This window comes from Rana temporaria, chromosome 6, assembly GCF_905171775.1.
Source record: "Rana temporaria chromosome 6, aRanTem1.1, whole genome shotgun sequence".
NCBI lineage: Eukaryota > Metazoa > Chordata > Amphibia > Anura > Ranidae > Rana > Rana temporaria.
In genome coordinates this window covers 106,010,777-106,026,309 of record NC_053494.1, presented here as the reverse complement: position 1 = coordinate 106,026,309, position 15,533 = coordinate 106,010,777, and the positions used below count along the sequence as shown (strand labels likewise).

At 47.9% G+C, this 15,533-nt stretch overlaps 1 protein-coding gene across 1 annotated transcript in view; it reads right to left on the bottom strand.

Moving 5' to 3' along the window:
• The window catches only part of FSCN1 (fascin actin-bundling protein 1), a 60,720-nt gene that overhangs the window by 2,547 nt on the left and 42,640 nt on the right, over positions 1-15,533 (bottom strand). The window contains exon 4 of the mRNA XM_040357116.1: positions 7,934-8,101. Coding sequence (XP_040213050.1) covers positions 7,934-8,101 — 168 coding nt within the window. The remainder of the gene's footprint in view (positions 1-7,933; positions 8,102-15,533) is intronic.

Here is a 15,533-nt window from a genome sequence, read left to right as displayed (position 1 = left end):
CAAGAATTCTACTTTTTGTTAATGTTGCCATTAGGTCCTCGCCTCTACATAAAGCGGTTTCTCACATCAAGCAGCAGTGTTGCTCCCCCCTGGTTTTATATATAGCCTTTTGTAGTAGGATGGCAGAGCATAGGGATGCAGAGTTGTAATGCCAGCACTCAGATGCCTTTAGTAAAATTAGTGTATGATCCTCAGACAACTTGCACCAAGACAGTAACTGGATGGGCTGCATTCATTGTGAATTTCCTGCCGTTTCAGAGTGGCCGTTTGCTATGCGATCTGTGTGGCCAATGAGAGATGATCTCAAATGTAAACATATGAGATCATCTCTCATTGCCGCCTCTCCCTCCTCACACAGAGACAGCGTGTGAGGAGGGAGAACGATCTGTGTAAGTTAGTGTTACAGTGTTGCAAAGTGTGTACAGTACAGTGCCCATACAGTGCCATCCAGTTACAGTATTGCAAAGTACAGTGCCCATACAGTGACATCGTTCGGGAACAGCACAGCTAAAAATTATACGCGGGAAAGACGGCCATACTTAACATTGAGTACGCCACGAAATAGCAGCTTCAACTATACGCCGAAAAAAGCCGACTAGAGACGACGTAAAGGAATGCGCCGGCCGCTCGTGGATCGTCGGAAATAACCAATTTGCATACTCAACGCGGAAAACGAAAGGAACGCCACCCAGCGGACGCCGAAGAATTGCATCTTAGATCCGAAGGCGTATGAAGACGTACGCCTGTCGGATCTAACCCAGATGCCGTTGTATCTTGTTTTGAGGATTCAAAACAACGATACGATGCAGGAAATTTGAAAATACGCCGGCGTATCAGTAGATACGCCGGCGTACTCTCTCTGTGGATCTGCCCCAGTGTCTAATGTACACATTGTGCATAAAAATCAGACAGACAATATATGGAGCCAACCTGTTATGCTACAAATGGCAAAACGTATGAAAGTTGGTTTAAGTGCATTTGTAAAAATAAAAGTAAATTGTTCACCAATGTGTATATGATGAAATGGATACCACTAAAGTCTACATTTATTTAGTTGCCGGTTGGTGCGGAATCCCTCAGGGTAGTCTCTTTTAAATACTCGGGAGTATATGTACTGGCGAACCCGTTGTCTTACTTGGGGGAGAATCTTTTGCCTCTTTTAAAAAAAAAACTCCAATTGACATACAATGCCTGGTGTACACTTCCATTGTCCGTGATTGGTAGAATAAATGATGGTCTGGTGTCCCCAACTATTGTACATTATGCACAATTCCCCACAGTGGATCCCACGTAGATGGTGACCCCGTATTGATACCTTGTTCAGATCTCTAATATGGAGGAAATGGGTCGCCAGAATTAGTCTTTCCACTATGGTAAAGATCGGGGAGGAGCTGCAGTCCAACCCCAAACTTTATTTTTATGCATCTCAACTTCAGCATCTTAGTAGCTGCGGGTTGGTGGACGACTCTGATCCGGTTGGGAACCTATTGCGGACTGGAACGCATGATACCACAGTATTGACTGAGCTGGAGGCAGGGTTACCCCGGTTGCCGCAAAAGGCCCCTACTGTTGTCCTTAAACAGCTTTGGACTGCTTTCAGGTCCTGTTTGGGGGGGATCTTTGGGTTTCTGGAAGAGACCCCATTGTGGGGCAATCCTAATTTTAAGGAAGTTTATCAGTTGGAGGGTTTCCAGGAGTGGAGGGTGGCGGGTATTGATGAGGTTTCCCAATTATACCATGAGAATGCATTAAAGTCCTTTATAGACCTCCAAAATGAATTTAACCTCCCTAGGACCCAATTTTACAGATATCTCCAATTAGGACATGCTCTGCAGGCTCAGGGCCAACTTTCTACCCTCATGCTTGTCAGTAATTCCTTACTTATTTTTTACTGTCAGGAGAGAAAGGGCTTGATGTCTCATATCTACTCAATTCTATTATGAACCACGCAAGACGTATCTACCAAGTAGAAGGGGTTGGACACAGGATTTGGGAGAAATTTGAGGTCCATGGACGGACACAGCTCCTTAAATCTTGACAAGTGGGTTATGTTCCCTGTTTTACAGGAGAGGACTAGGCAGAAACATGTTAAATACATGTTACATTAACAGAGTTGAACAGTCCCGCCCAGGGGGCGGTCCCTCCAGACATAACCCTCCTCACTGTAGCATACAGCCTCAGTTCGTAACAAGCAGTACAAACCTAAAAAGGAGGGGTGGGAGCGGTGTCCATCCATGAACTTCAGAGAAAAGGATTTTACGGCGAGTACAAAAAAAATCCTATTTTCTCTTATCGTCCATGGACGGACACAGCTCCTTAAATCTTGACAAGTGGGACGTCCCCAAACAGTGTCAAAAAACGAGGGGTGGGAAATCAGTAAAATCAATTTTAACTTCACCCCAAAACAAGCAGAGCTCCTGAACGGAGGAGGTGCAACTTTAAACAGCCGTCGGCAAAAACTAGCGGCTGAAAAAAAAACATAAGATGCACTCACAGCAACCATGTAAATTCTGGAAAAAGTGTGAACGGACGAGCAAGTCGCCGCCTCGCACACCTGTGAGACCGACGCATGATTTTGGAAAAAAAACAGGAAGCACCAATTGCCCTGGTCGAAAGTGCCGTGACCAGAAAGGGGGGCCCGCCCCTTAGGAGCATAGGCCTGTATGACGGCCTGCCTGATCCGAGAAATGGTGGTCGACGAGACCGCCAGGCCCTTTGTGGACCAGACACCGACACAAACGAGAGTCAGAAGCTCTGAAAACGGAGCCGTAGTAGGCTGGTATACCCGCAAAGCGTGCGCCATGCCTAAAGTATGAAAGGCCGAAACCTTCTTCGGAAGAAGGGAAGGTCGCGGGCGCACCATTACCTGATCCTTATGGAGGATCAAGCATGGGGGCTTGCAAGACAAGACCGCCAACTCAGAAACCCCTCTAACAGAGGTAAAGGCAACTAAAAGGGCCACCTTCTAAATAGTGTCAAGAGAAAATCTCTGTTTCCAAAAGGAAGGTTCCTGAAGAACCGAGAGCACCAGAGTCAAAACTCATGGGGGAAGAGATGGGCCAAGAGGGGAAAGTATATGACAAACCAGGGAACGGGCCGCAAAAAGGCCACTGAAAGAACACAGCCAAGGCTGAAATCTGCCCCCAAACGGTGCTTTAAGCAATTTTTAGATCCACTCCAAGCTTTAAAAACAGCAGGACCCTGGATACCGAGTACGTCCGTGGACGTCACTCCATCCCTTCGCACCAAGAGAGGTGCGACGGTAGATCCTCCGGAAGAAGACTACGGTGCCCTGTTGAGATGACCGAGTCAGACAGACCCCGGTCACCTAAAGTCTGGCTTCCAATAACCATGTTGAAGAAGTCCGTGACTGTACAACAGGAGGAAGTATGGGACCTCGAGACAGAGGAACCTCCTGCCTCCGCTACCAGGCGCCCAATATCGGCGTACCAAGGACGCCCAGGTCAATCTGGAGCGATTAGAATCATCGGGATCTCCTCAGCCTCCACTCTGTGGAGCGGCCGAGGAAGCAACTACCATGGAGGAACGGCAAAAAAGTCAGATACAGACCCCACAGGGCCACCAGCGCAACTGACGCGTCTGTACCAGATCACTAGACCTGGGCCACCGACACCCTTGCAGCGGAGACGAGCGGCCAGGAGATCCATGCCCTGTGAGGCTCACCTCCTGCAAGGGAGCCGAAACACCCCAAGCACAAAGACCAGTCGCCCTGGTCCAGCATCTGGCGACTCCAGTAGTCAGCCTGCCGGTATACCCGATGGTAGACCGAAGCCACGGCCGTGGCGTTGTCCGGCTGAAACCAGATCTGTCGACCACAAGGAGAAGCATAGCCTGATCGCCTAAAATAGTAGGACAATGAACAGTAGACAGCACCTGGTTTTCCCAGGCGGTCTCCCACCTGGCACAAGCCAGGCCCAACCCTGGGTAGCTACCGACACCAGACACATTCAGGGAGGTGTGGCCGTAGGTCCACGCAAGTCCAGCGACTCAGGCCCGACAGGACCCCCCAGTTTTGTGAACCCCCCGGTTCACAACCCGTGAGCTGGCATCCGTCATAAACACCGACCGGCCCATAGAAAACCCCAAAACTCTCGTCCTGCAGGAAAGGTAAAATTAACTCGCAGCTTAGCAAATCCCACACTGCCCAAGGCAGACCGACGGGCCGGGAGAGGAAGACACAAGGAAAGAACTTTATTCTGTGGATAGGAGGAAACCCCATCTAGTACTCCGAAGAGACCACCTCGCAGACCCACTGGTCAGAGAGCAGGGAGGTTTCACCGAATTGTGAACCTGCAAGCCGCCCCTCCCACCTAGAGACAGGGAGGGAAGGCTACATACATTGGCAGGATTTGGGTGCCGGCGTGATCGGCTTATGCACCCAGGGACGGATTAGTCCCCCAGCTGGGCCTTTGACGGCCTGGGAGGGTTGCCCCTAAATAATAATACACACACACACACACACACACACACACACACAGTGTGTATGTATATTATGTAGGTGTATGCACACATGCCTTTGGAGGAAACCGGAGTACCCGGAGGAAACCCACGCAGACACAGGGAGCGACAATGCAAGCTTCAGGCAGATTGGCGTCAGTGTCCGGATTCGAATCAATGACTCTTGCTGCCAAGTAATGGAGTTAACCACTACACCACCGTGTGCATAAAAAAACATTCTGAAACAGAAGCCCTGGATAACAAGGGCGCAGCATTCAATGAAGCATCACAGACCTATATGAGGCCCTGAACCAGCTGGTCCGCTAGCCTAATAACCTCAGGAGAGAGAGTCGGTGCTCCTCCACTGTCTGGTGCAAAATGCCCACTCCGTGAGTTGTATACAGCACTAGGGGTCAGGACTACTCCAAGATGGCCGCCGAGCGTTCAGAACGCAGCCACAGGAAAATGGCCGGCACAATGTAAGCTGTGCCATAGCGCGGCTATGACAAAATGGGAGCCAATGGGAGTTTTCAATGTACTTGAAAAACCTCCCAAAAAATGGCGCCAGCGCCGACTGAGACCCCAGAGTAGTGGCCACAATAGGCCGCAAGCCAGACCCCAGCATGGTAAACATGGAACGGGTCAGTACTTCGGATCTTTTATCAGTCAGATCCACACAAGTGGGGGTTCCCGCCCGGCGGTGAGGGACTACAAAAGCCCTAAGCGGCTTTTCTCATTCCGCATTTCAGAAATTATCAAAGAAGGGCACAGAAGAAAAAAACATACACAGCGGTCTAAATTTGTGTGATCCAAAAAAGACCGGGCCCTCGGCGGAAACCCAGATGCACCGAGAGTCCCTTGCAGCAGTAAAAAGCGCACCCATAAATGCCTTATTCTGCTTTTTTTTTTTTAACTAGGTACCTGGTCCATGGCTTCCTAACAGAGCATTCCCCAGGGGATATTGGGAAAGGGGGCACTCTTACTGCCCGCCTGCAGTCCACCCCCACCCTGGCACAAACGTGTCCAGGACTAACAAAAACTCTGTGGGAATCCCAGGTGCTAACACCTGCTGCCACCACCAGCATGTGGGGAAGGACCCAGATACTGACTCCAATATTTACATAGTGTGTATTATAATATGCATACCTGTCCATACAAATAAACAAAAGCTCCTAGAGCCTTATTCAAGGCCTCTCACCCACTTGTTGCGCTGACCAGGAGTAACCAGGGGACTCCCCTCAGGAGGAGACTGCCCAGCGCTGCCGTCTGCTCTCCGCACACAGCGTGTGAGAGGAAAAGAAATCGTGAGGTAACTGTGCGGCATCTGCAGGGACCTGTGTTTAAACAGGAAAAGCCTCACGGGGCTTTTTTATTTAAGGATAAGACACAGATACAGCATAAAAAGCAAAAACGTTACAGGTGTCACCAATCAGTCAGCGTCCAACTACTCGCTGAAGTATAATCATAAACATCTGTCCTCACAGGAAAGCCCAATACAAAAAAAAAACAGGCCAGATAACACAGTCCCCTCAGGAAGGCCCCCTCCCCCCTGACAGCGGCAATGTTAGCAATGCAGCAAGGGAAAAGGAGCAGGGAAGGGAGGAGCAGAGGCCCCCCGAACCCCAGGAATGCCCAGCCGTACCAACCCACCGAAGCAGGAGGGACTGTACTTACCCATCCAAGCGAGGACTCGCTGACGCATTCCTGACAGAACTACAACCGAAATGGAGGTAGCTGTCGGCCTGGTCCACTGTGAGTGCAACACCACAGCCCAGTCATATGTGGACCTCGGAGCAAAGCTCACCGGCCCCCCCAGGAGTCATGGGGTATGGCGTGGCAGACCCAGCATCTTTGCAAAGGTGTGTCCACGCTTACTGGTCGGACTGAGTAGACTACAAGGATCTATATTATCCAGTCTGTCTCTCAGCCGACAGTTGAAAGAAGATTCTTCAAGAAAAAGTAAAATAAATTTCTCCTCAGGGCGCTGGGCCCAAAGGGAGCCATATGTCCTTCTTGCTAGGCAGAACGAAACTGAGGCTGTATGCTACAGTGAGGAGGGTTCGCCCCCCTGAGCGGGGCCGTTCAACTCTGTTAATGTAACATGTATTTAACATGTTTCTGCCTAGTCCTCTCCTGTAAACAGGGAACATAACCCACTTGTCAAGATTTAAGGAGCTGTGTCCGTCCATGGACGATAAGAGAAATTGGGATTTATGCTTACAATCCGGTCCCCATACTTCAGTGTCACAGTCTCATAGGTTGTCCCATGTTTTTGTTGCATAGGGCTTACCGCACACCTATTCAATTGCACCGCTGGGGGAGAAGGGTCTCCTCTATATGTCCTAAATATTGCAGGGATGAGGGTTCTCCAATTCATCTCATGTGGCACAGCCCCAGGCTACATCGTTACTGGGGTGATGTCACTGGAGTAATCTCCTCAGTATTTCAGATTGGGATCCCTTTGGATCCCTTGATCTGTCTTGGGAGCAATTGATGAAGTTTTTCCTTACCCTGTTAATATAGCGGTAATTAGATTATACATTGCTTACAAGCTGGTTGCAAGGTTTTGGCTGGCTGCACATGTACCAACTAAACTTCAGTGGGTGGACCAAGTAAACTATGTTCTCATTCGAGAGCACCCAACATATCAGCATAGAAATGCACATCGAAAATTCTATTCTATATGGCAGGCGTGGCTGGATACGCCTGGGTTGGCACCCCCGCGATTGATTATGCATCGGTTATTGCAAATGTTAACAGCATATCTGGGTGGTTGGATGGTGATCTCAATACTCTATCTTTAACTGAAAAGTGTGCGAATTGTATTTACCCGCTGCTGCGGTGAAGGAGCTTTTATTTGTACAGGTAGAATGTTATGAGTATTCTGTTTTTTTGTTTGGCTTGTTGGCCTAGACTGCTATTTCGCTAGGTAGGCCGGGTCCTTGTTTGTTTCCCAGTCTGCCTGGACTTTTCTTCCCTTTTTTTTTTTATTATTTTCTTCATTTTTTGTACGAAATGTCTTATGTGATTTGTTTTTGTGCCGCTATTCTGCATGACCTTTTTTTTCCTACCCCTTTTTTTGTACTGTCTTCAGATGTTTTGCATTATTTGATTGTACAATGTAGGTCTTGTTTTTTTATGGCACAATAAAAAAAAAAAAAAAAAAAAAAAAAAAGTTTTTTTTTTATCAGAATAGAAGGTATACATTTCTCACGATAAGAGAAACCTTTGCGTAGACTGGGGATGTGGGTACACCCAATCTTTGTAAATATATGGCAAACAAATATCTGTATATTAAAAGGTTTCAGATCCACCGACATTTTACTTTCAAAAAAGGACAATGTAAAGATGTACAGTATTTCAATGGAAAAAAGTCAATAGAATTTGTGGCAGTGTTTGGAAAGGTTTTCTTCATTCGTTAGTTTAAAACCAAGTTGAATATTTTAATTTTCATTTGATAAAATTTTAGACTTACCTTTGAGGCTGTAGGCCCCATCATTAAATTCCAGTTGAAAGACATCATAAATTGAGCGGTTTGAATCGAGGGTCCCAGTCATTTTACGACAGCCTATGAATCCATGTTCTCCCCTTAGGACAATTAGCGGACGGTTGATAAGTTTCATCAAGAAATTCTCAGTTTCCACTAAAAAAATAAATAAATAAATAAATAGAAATGATCTAAAAAGGTTTAGTCCACACACACATATACATATAATCCAATGCTGCTACAGGGACGGGTAAAGGGGGAGGGGTATGCCTGTATATCAAAAATGATATACAGGTGAATGCGAGGGATGACATCACTAATGGAGCAAGAGAATCCTTATGGGGAGAGAGTTACAAAAGGAGAAAAAAAAAAAAGGAGGAAACCAAGGAAAAAAGTAATACTGAAAGTATGCTATAGGCCCCCGAACTTGAAGGGGGAGGGGAGATGGATTTACTATCGCAGTTTGGAATGGCGGCAAGGATGAAAAAAAGTCTCATGGGGGTGGGGGGGGGGGGATGAGGAGAGATTTTAAATTGGACTGGGCAGAAGGAACCGCACATTCATCTCAGGTTCGCCATTTCCTAAATGTCTTAAAAAGGAATTTTTTTTGGGGTCAGATGGTAAATGCACCAACAAGAAAATGCATTACTAGACCTACTGATTACCAAACAATAAAGATTTAATTGCAGATGTAGAAATACAGGGCAACTCAACAGGGGTCACAGGTCAATTTAATTTGTTTCAGCATAAATCGCACAACTAGGAAACATAAGGGGAATACAGAAAAAAAAAAAGAGATTTTTAATACAGCTTACCTGTAAAATCTTTTTCTTGGAGTACATCACGGGACACAGAGCGGCATTCATTACTATATGGGTTATATGGAGTACCTTCAGGTGTAGACACTGGCAATCTCAAACAGGAAATGCCCCTCCCTATATAACCCCCTCCCATAGGAGGAGTACCTCAGTTTTGTAGCAAGCAGTATGCCTCCCAAAATGGTCCTCAAAAAAGAGGGGTGGGAGCTCTGTGTCCCGTGATGTACTCCAAGAAAAAGATTTTACAGGTAAGCTGTATTAAAAATCTCTTTTTCTTTATCGTACATCACGGGACACAGAGCGGCATTCATTACTATATGGGATGTCCCAAAGCAATGCTTACAATGAGGGGAGGGAGAACATCTCCAAGACAAAAGGATTTAATTTAGAGATATACTCAAATCATAATAAATCCAACTTAGTTGAGAAAAATAAAATTTTTAAATTTAACTCGAACAAGAGGAGCCCCCGGAATCCGAGGGTCTCAAACTGCAGCCTGCAGCACTGCCTGCCCGAAGGCAGTATCAGTATTCCTTCTTACGTCCAACTTGTAGAATTTTGTAAACGTGTGGACAGAAGACCAGGTTGCCGCCTTGCAAACTTGAGCCATAGAGATCTGGTGGTGTGCTGCCCAGGAGGCGCCCATGGCTCTAGTAGAATGAGCCTTTAATGATACTGGAGGAGGCAACCCTTTCAAGCCGTAGGCCTGAGTGATTAATTGCTTAATCCACCTAGAAATGGTGGACTTTGCAGCTGCCTGCCCCTTCTTGGGCCCATCCGGTAGAATGAACAGCACATCTGTCTTCCGGATCTTCTTTGTAGCTTTAAGATAGGCCTTCATGGCCCTGACAATATCCAAGGTATGCAGCAACCCTTCCTTTCTGGAAGTAGGTTTAGGGAAGAAGGATGGTAATACCAAATCCTGGTTCAAATGAAAACTGGATATGACCTTCGGAAGGAAGGAAGGATGAGGGCGGAGAACGACCCTGTCCTTATGAAAAACAAGATATGGTTCCTTACAGGATAAGGCTGCCAGCTCCGAAACTCTTCTTGCGGAAACTATGGCAACCAAAAATACTAACTTCCTTGTCAGTAGAACCAAAGGAATATCAGCCAACGGCTCAAACGGTTGTTTCTGTAAACTTGACAGAACAAGATTTAAATCCCACGGACAAAGCGGGGATTTAACTGGAGGTCTAATACGTAAGACCCCTTGAAGGAAGGTCTTAACCAGCGAGTGGGTGGCCAGCGGCCGCTGAAACCACACTGACAGAGCAGAAATCTGTCCTTTGATTGTGCTTAATGCCAATCCTTTATCCACTCCTAGCTGGAGAAAACTTAATACTCTATCGATGGTAAATTTGCGAGAAAGCCATCGCTTGGACTCACACCAGCCTACATAGGCCTTCCAGACCCTGTAATAAATCACCCTAGAGACCGGTTTCCTGGCTCTGATTAGGGTAGAGATTACTTTCTGAGACAGACCTCTACCCCTGAGAATCAGGGATTCAGCTTCCAGGCCGTCAAATTTAGATGCCGTAAGGCAGGGTGGAGGATCGGACCTTGCGATAGCAGGTCTGGCCGTAGAGGAAGAGTCCAAGGGTCTCCCACTACCATCCTTAAGATTAGTGAGTACCATGCCCTTCTGGGCCATGCTGGAGCTACCAGGATGACTGGTATGTGCTCCACCCGGATCCTGCGCAGCAGGCGGGGTAGTAACTGGAGCGGGGGAAACGCATAAAGAAGTTTGAACTGATGCTAAGGGCAAACCAACGCATCGGTTCCGCAGGCCATCGGATCCCTTGAGCGGGACATGAACCTGTCTAGTTTCTTGTTGAGTCTCGATGCCATGATATCCACGTCCGGCACTCCCCATCTTTGGCAGAGTGCTTGAAAGACTAGTGGATGCAGAGACCATTCCCCCGGCCATAGAGTCTGGCGGCTTAAGAAGTCCGCCTGAAAGTTGTCCACTCCTGGAATGAATATTGCCGATATGCAGGGCACATGAGCCTCTGCCCATAGAAGAATCAAGCTCACCTCTCTCTGAGCGGCTTGACTCCTGGTTCCCCCTTGGTGATTTATGTGTGCCACGGCCGTGGCATTGTCTGATTGAATTCTCACCGGGAACCCCTGCAATTTTGACGTCCAAGCCCTGAGGGCTAGTCGAGCAGCTCTGAGCTCCAAGATGTTGATGGGCAACTGCTTCTCTGGCTTTGCCCAAGTACCTTGGCGAGTGCAACCATCCAAAATTGCTCCCCAGCCCGTCAGGCTGGCGTCTGTGGTCACTATCTTCCAAGCCACTGGGCTGAAAGACCTCCCCTTCAGTAGATTCTGAGGGTCTAACCACCAACACAGACTTTGTCGGACTCTTGATGAGAGCGGCAACGGGATATCCAAGGCCTGTGGCCTTCTGCTCCATGCTGACAGGATGGCTGCCTGTAGGATGCGAGTGTGGCTCTGGGCGTATGGTACCGCCTCGAATGTGGCCACCATCTTGCCTAGTAACCTCATACATAGGCGAATAGTCGGTTCTTTCTTGCTTAGAACCAGTAGGATTAATTCCTTGATGGCTTTTACCTTCCTCAGAGGTAGGAACACTCCTTGTTGTTCTGTGTCTAATCTCATGCCGAGATATTCCAACTGCTTTGTGGGCTGGAAAGCTGACTTTTCTCGATTTAGGACCCAGCCGAACCTCTCGAGGTATTGGACCGTGAGGGCCACTGCTCGCTCCAAGCCGGGAGACGAGTGATCTATGACTAGGAGGTCGTCCAGGTATGCTAGGATCGTGACCCCTTGGATCCTTAGTTTGGCTAGGATTGGAGCTAGGACCTTCGTGAACACCCGGGGGGCCGTAGCCAACCCGAAGGGAAGCGCCACGAATTGGAAGTGACGCGAAGCCACCATGAAGCGTAGATATCTTTGATGTGGCTGATAAATTGGAACATGAAGGTAGGCATCCTTTATGTCTATGGACGCCATGAAGTCGTCCTTCTGGAGTGTGGCAGCTGCTGACCGCACGGATTCCATCCGAAATGAGCGGATCTTTAGATATGCATTTACCATCTTTAGGTCCAAAATTGGCCTGACATCTCCATTGGATTTTGGGATGATGAATAGGTTGGAGTAGAAACCCAGCCCCTGTTCCAGGACTGGTACCTCTACTATTACTTCCTGGGAAAGTAGATGATCTAATGCCGATCTTAATGCGGCTCCCTTTTCCGGATCGTTTGGAATCCTCGACTTCTGGAAATGAGGAGGAGGAAACCTTAGGAAATCTAATTTGTAGCCTGTGGCCACGGAAGACCGTACCCACTCGTCGGGAATGCTGGCTTCCCAAATCTCTGAAAAGAGTCGCAGCCTTCCCCCCACCTTCGTGGGTGGGGGCGCCCCTTCATAAGGTTGGCTTGGGGGCTGGTTTTGCTGGTTTGCGAAACCACTGCCTTTTGCCTCTAACAGCCTGTCCTTGTGATCTGCTGTTGAAGCCGAAGTTTGCTTTTGCAGGAGGCCGTCGATACTGCTTGGCATTAGAGGGCCCCTGCCCAGGGGAATACTGTCGTTTAAACGCAGGTCCCTGAACCTTCTTCTTAGTTGGCAAGAGAGTACTCTTGCCGTTTGAAATGGTCTGAATGTATTTATCTAGGTCTTCTCCGAAGAGTCGTCCTCCATGGAAGGGGAACCCTACCAGGAGCTTCTTGCATGGGGGCTCAGCCTCCCAGCTTTTTAACCATAAGAGTCTTCTCATATGGATAAGGGATAACGATAAACGTGACGCTTGCTGGATAGAATCCTTGATTGCGTCTACCGTAAAACATATGGCCTTAGGGACATCCGAAAATTTTTCTGCCTGCTGGGCCGGAATAAGTTTAAGCATTTGCTTAAATTGATCCGATAATGCTTGAGCGACCCCAATCGCAGCCACAGCTGGCTGTACTACTGCCCCTGCAGTAGTGAAGGAGTTCTTAAGTAGTGCTTCCAAGCGCTTATCAACTGGATCCTTGAACACCTGTATGTTTTCTACAGGGCATGTTAACGATCTGTTAACACATGAGATGGCTGCGTCCACTGCAGGAGTAGCCCATCTTTTGGAAAAATTTTCTTCCATAGGATATAGGACAGAGAACCTTTTAGGTGGTAAGAAGATCTTATCTGGCTTGTTCCAATCTTGGAACAAAATTCCCTCTAATAGAGGATGGATCGGAAACACAGCATTGCTTTGAGGCGCCCTCAGTGAGCCCAAAGCTGAAACCGTCGATACCTGGAGATCTGGTACTGGCAAGTTGAATGTCCTATGGACCAAGTCCGACAATCCTTGAATCCACCAGCTCTCCCTCAGGGAGACTGCCCCAGACTCCTCTGTATCCGGGTCTTCGATCCCTGAACCTACTTGGTCCGTGTCCAAGAGGTCGTCCAATTCCCCTGAGGAAAGGACCTCCTCTTCTGAGGGTCCGCGCTCGGGCGACGGAGATCTATTCCGCTTACTGCCCCGCATAGCTGCGGATATCATTTTTCCCATGCTTTTCTGCATCTCTTTTAAAGAGGTGAGTAATACCTCCTCCGTGACCATCTTAGGGTTGGACTGACCCGCGTCAGCTCCAGCCCCAGATCCCGATGGCCCCAAGGCTCCCTGTAGGGAAAACAGCGGCATACCATGGTACAATACCGAGGTACACCTGCTACCTATTGGTATTTGGAACTATAAAAGTTAATTGTCCAAACACCTGTTTGGGGGATAAAAAAATGCTTCCTCTCCCCTAGATGACTTTTTTTTTTTTTTTTTTTTTTCGTTTTTGTTTCAAATCCAGGAAAGAAAAAACATTCTGTCCCCCTGAGTAGTATTGCAAAGAAAAACTATGAGATGGAAAAGAAACAGCCTATTTCTAGGCTTGACAAAACAGTCCTCTGAAGACTGCAATATCCTTTCTGGCCACTGTGTGTCCTCGGCGCCCCGTGCTGCCGCTCTGGTCTTTCTCCTCAGTTCCAAAGTATTGATGGAACAAACAAGGAAGGGCCGCCCCTTCCTTTAAGCCACTGACCCGCCCTTCCCCCCCAGCAACCTCAAACAGGAAATGCCCCTCCCGACAGGGGGAGGGGGGGGGGGGATTTTGGGAGGAAGGGACCTCTCTGTTCCAGCAAACTGCAGCCTGCAGCCTGGAACCATGAGGAGGTCAGCGTTTTGCCTGCTTGCAGGCTCTGAGGAGGAAGACTGAATGGAGCATCGCCTGGAGGCCTGCAGGTAAGCAAAGCTCTCTGACACACACATATATTTTTATATAACACAGGCCCCACTCAATGCTTTTCCAACACTACAAGGGAGGTCACATCTTATGGGGAATAATACATAGAGAGCCATCCTATCTTTATGATATGTGACTAGTTTGCCAGATGCAGTGCATAACTTTAGGCATGTCCCCTGTGACCCCCCAGAAAAAAACCTGCTAAGAACCAAGTTCCGCAAGTTTTCCCCTCACTTACCTGCTCCATGCCGCAGGACTTTGCCAAGCAAGAGGCCCAATCTTCCCCCATCTCCGTGGGGATGTCTAGACCTTCAGGCCCTGGGTTCCTATGAAGGATCCACTGTCCTGGGCCCATATAGCACCCTGGCAACAGAAAACTTTAGGTACCCAAAGGTTTCTAAGTTCTGGGCCCAGGGTCCAGCTCTCTAAAAAGAAAAGCATTATGGGCTATACCCCAAGGGTTTGGGGTCCGGTTACTGACCACTTTAGCGCTGAAGCTTTTTTGGACAGAACCGGTAGCTCACCTAATCCCAAGGATGCGGAGGCAAGCTAAACCATGACTAACACCTAAGACACTGGCGTAAAAACTGAGGTACTCCTCCTATGGGAGGGGGTTATATAGGGAGGGGCATTTCCTGTTTGAGATTGCCAGTGTCTACACCTGAAGGTACTCCATATAACCCATATAGTAATGAATGCCGCTCTGTGTCCCGTGATGTACGATAAAGAAATAAGCCCAACTTCCTATACTACGATCTTTTCTAGAAAATACTAAATGGGATAAAATTCTAGCAACAAAGAACATGGAGGAGAGATGGTGTGCCTTAGGAGCACAATAAAGGGTATTAGCTAGTGCATCTCAAAGGGTAATACATTTTAAAAGAGCCAATAAAAGCCCTGGGTGGGATCATCAGCATTCCAACTGTATAAAGAATGCAACAAGAAATGTAAGGATGTAATCAGGGCTGCCAAGATAAGAACACAAAAATACATGAGAGGAGAGTAAGAAAAATCCCAAGAAATTCTTTAAGTACATAAATAGTAAAAGAGGGGGAGGAGAGATTATATTGGCCCCATAAAGAATGGATGAAGGGATTCTGGTTACAAAGCATCGTCTTCGAGGAAAACGGTAGGCTTCAGTAACCAAAACTGCAATGTTTATCCTCATAACACGTCACCGGAAGCATCCCCATGGTTAACAGGAGGATAAAATCACAAACAGACTTGAAAAACTAAACACAAGTTGCCAGGGACCAGATGGGTTGCACCCGAGGGTCCTTAACCACTTCAATACCAGGCATTTTTACACCTTCCCGCCCAAGACAATTTTCAGCGCTGTCGCAATTTGAATGACAATTGCACGGTCATGCTACACTGTACCCAAACATCTATTGGCATCTATTATGCATATTTTTTCATACGTGGATGGCCATGGGGTACGTACCTGGCCATCCACATGTTGGGGGCTTCCCTGGTGGTCCTGGCAGCTTCCCTGGTGGACCCCCCCACCCCCCCAGTCAGGAGAGTCGCCGATTG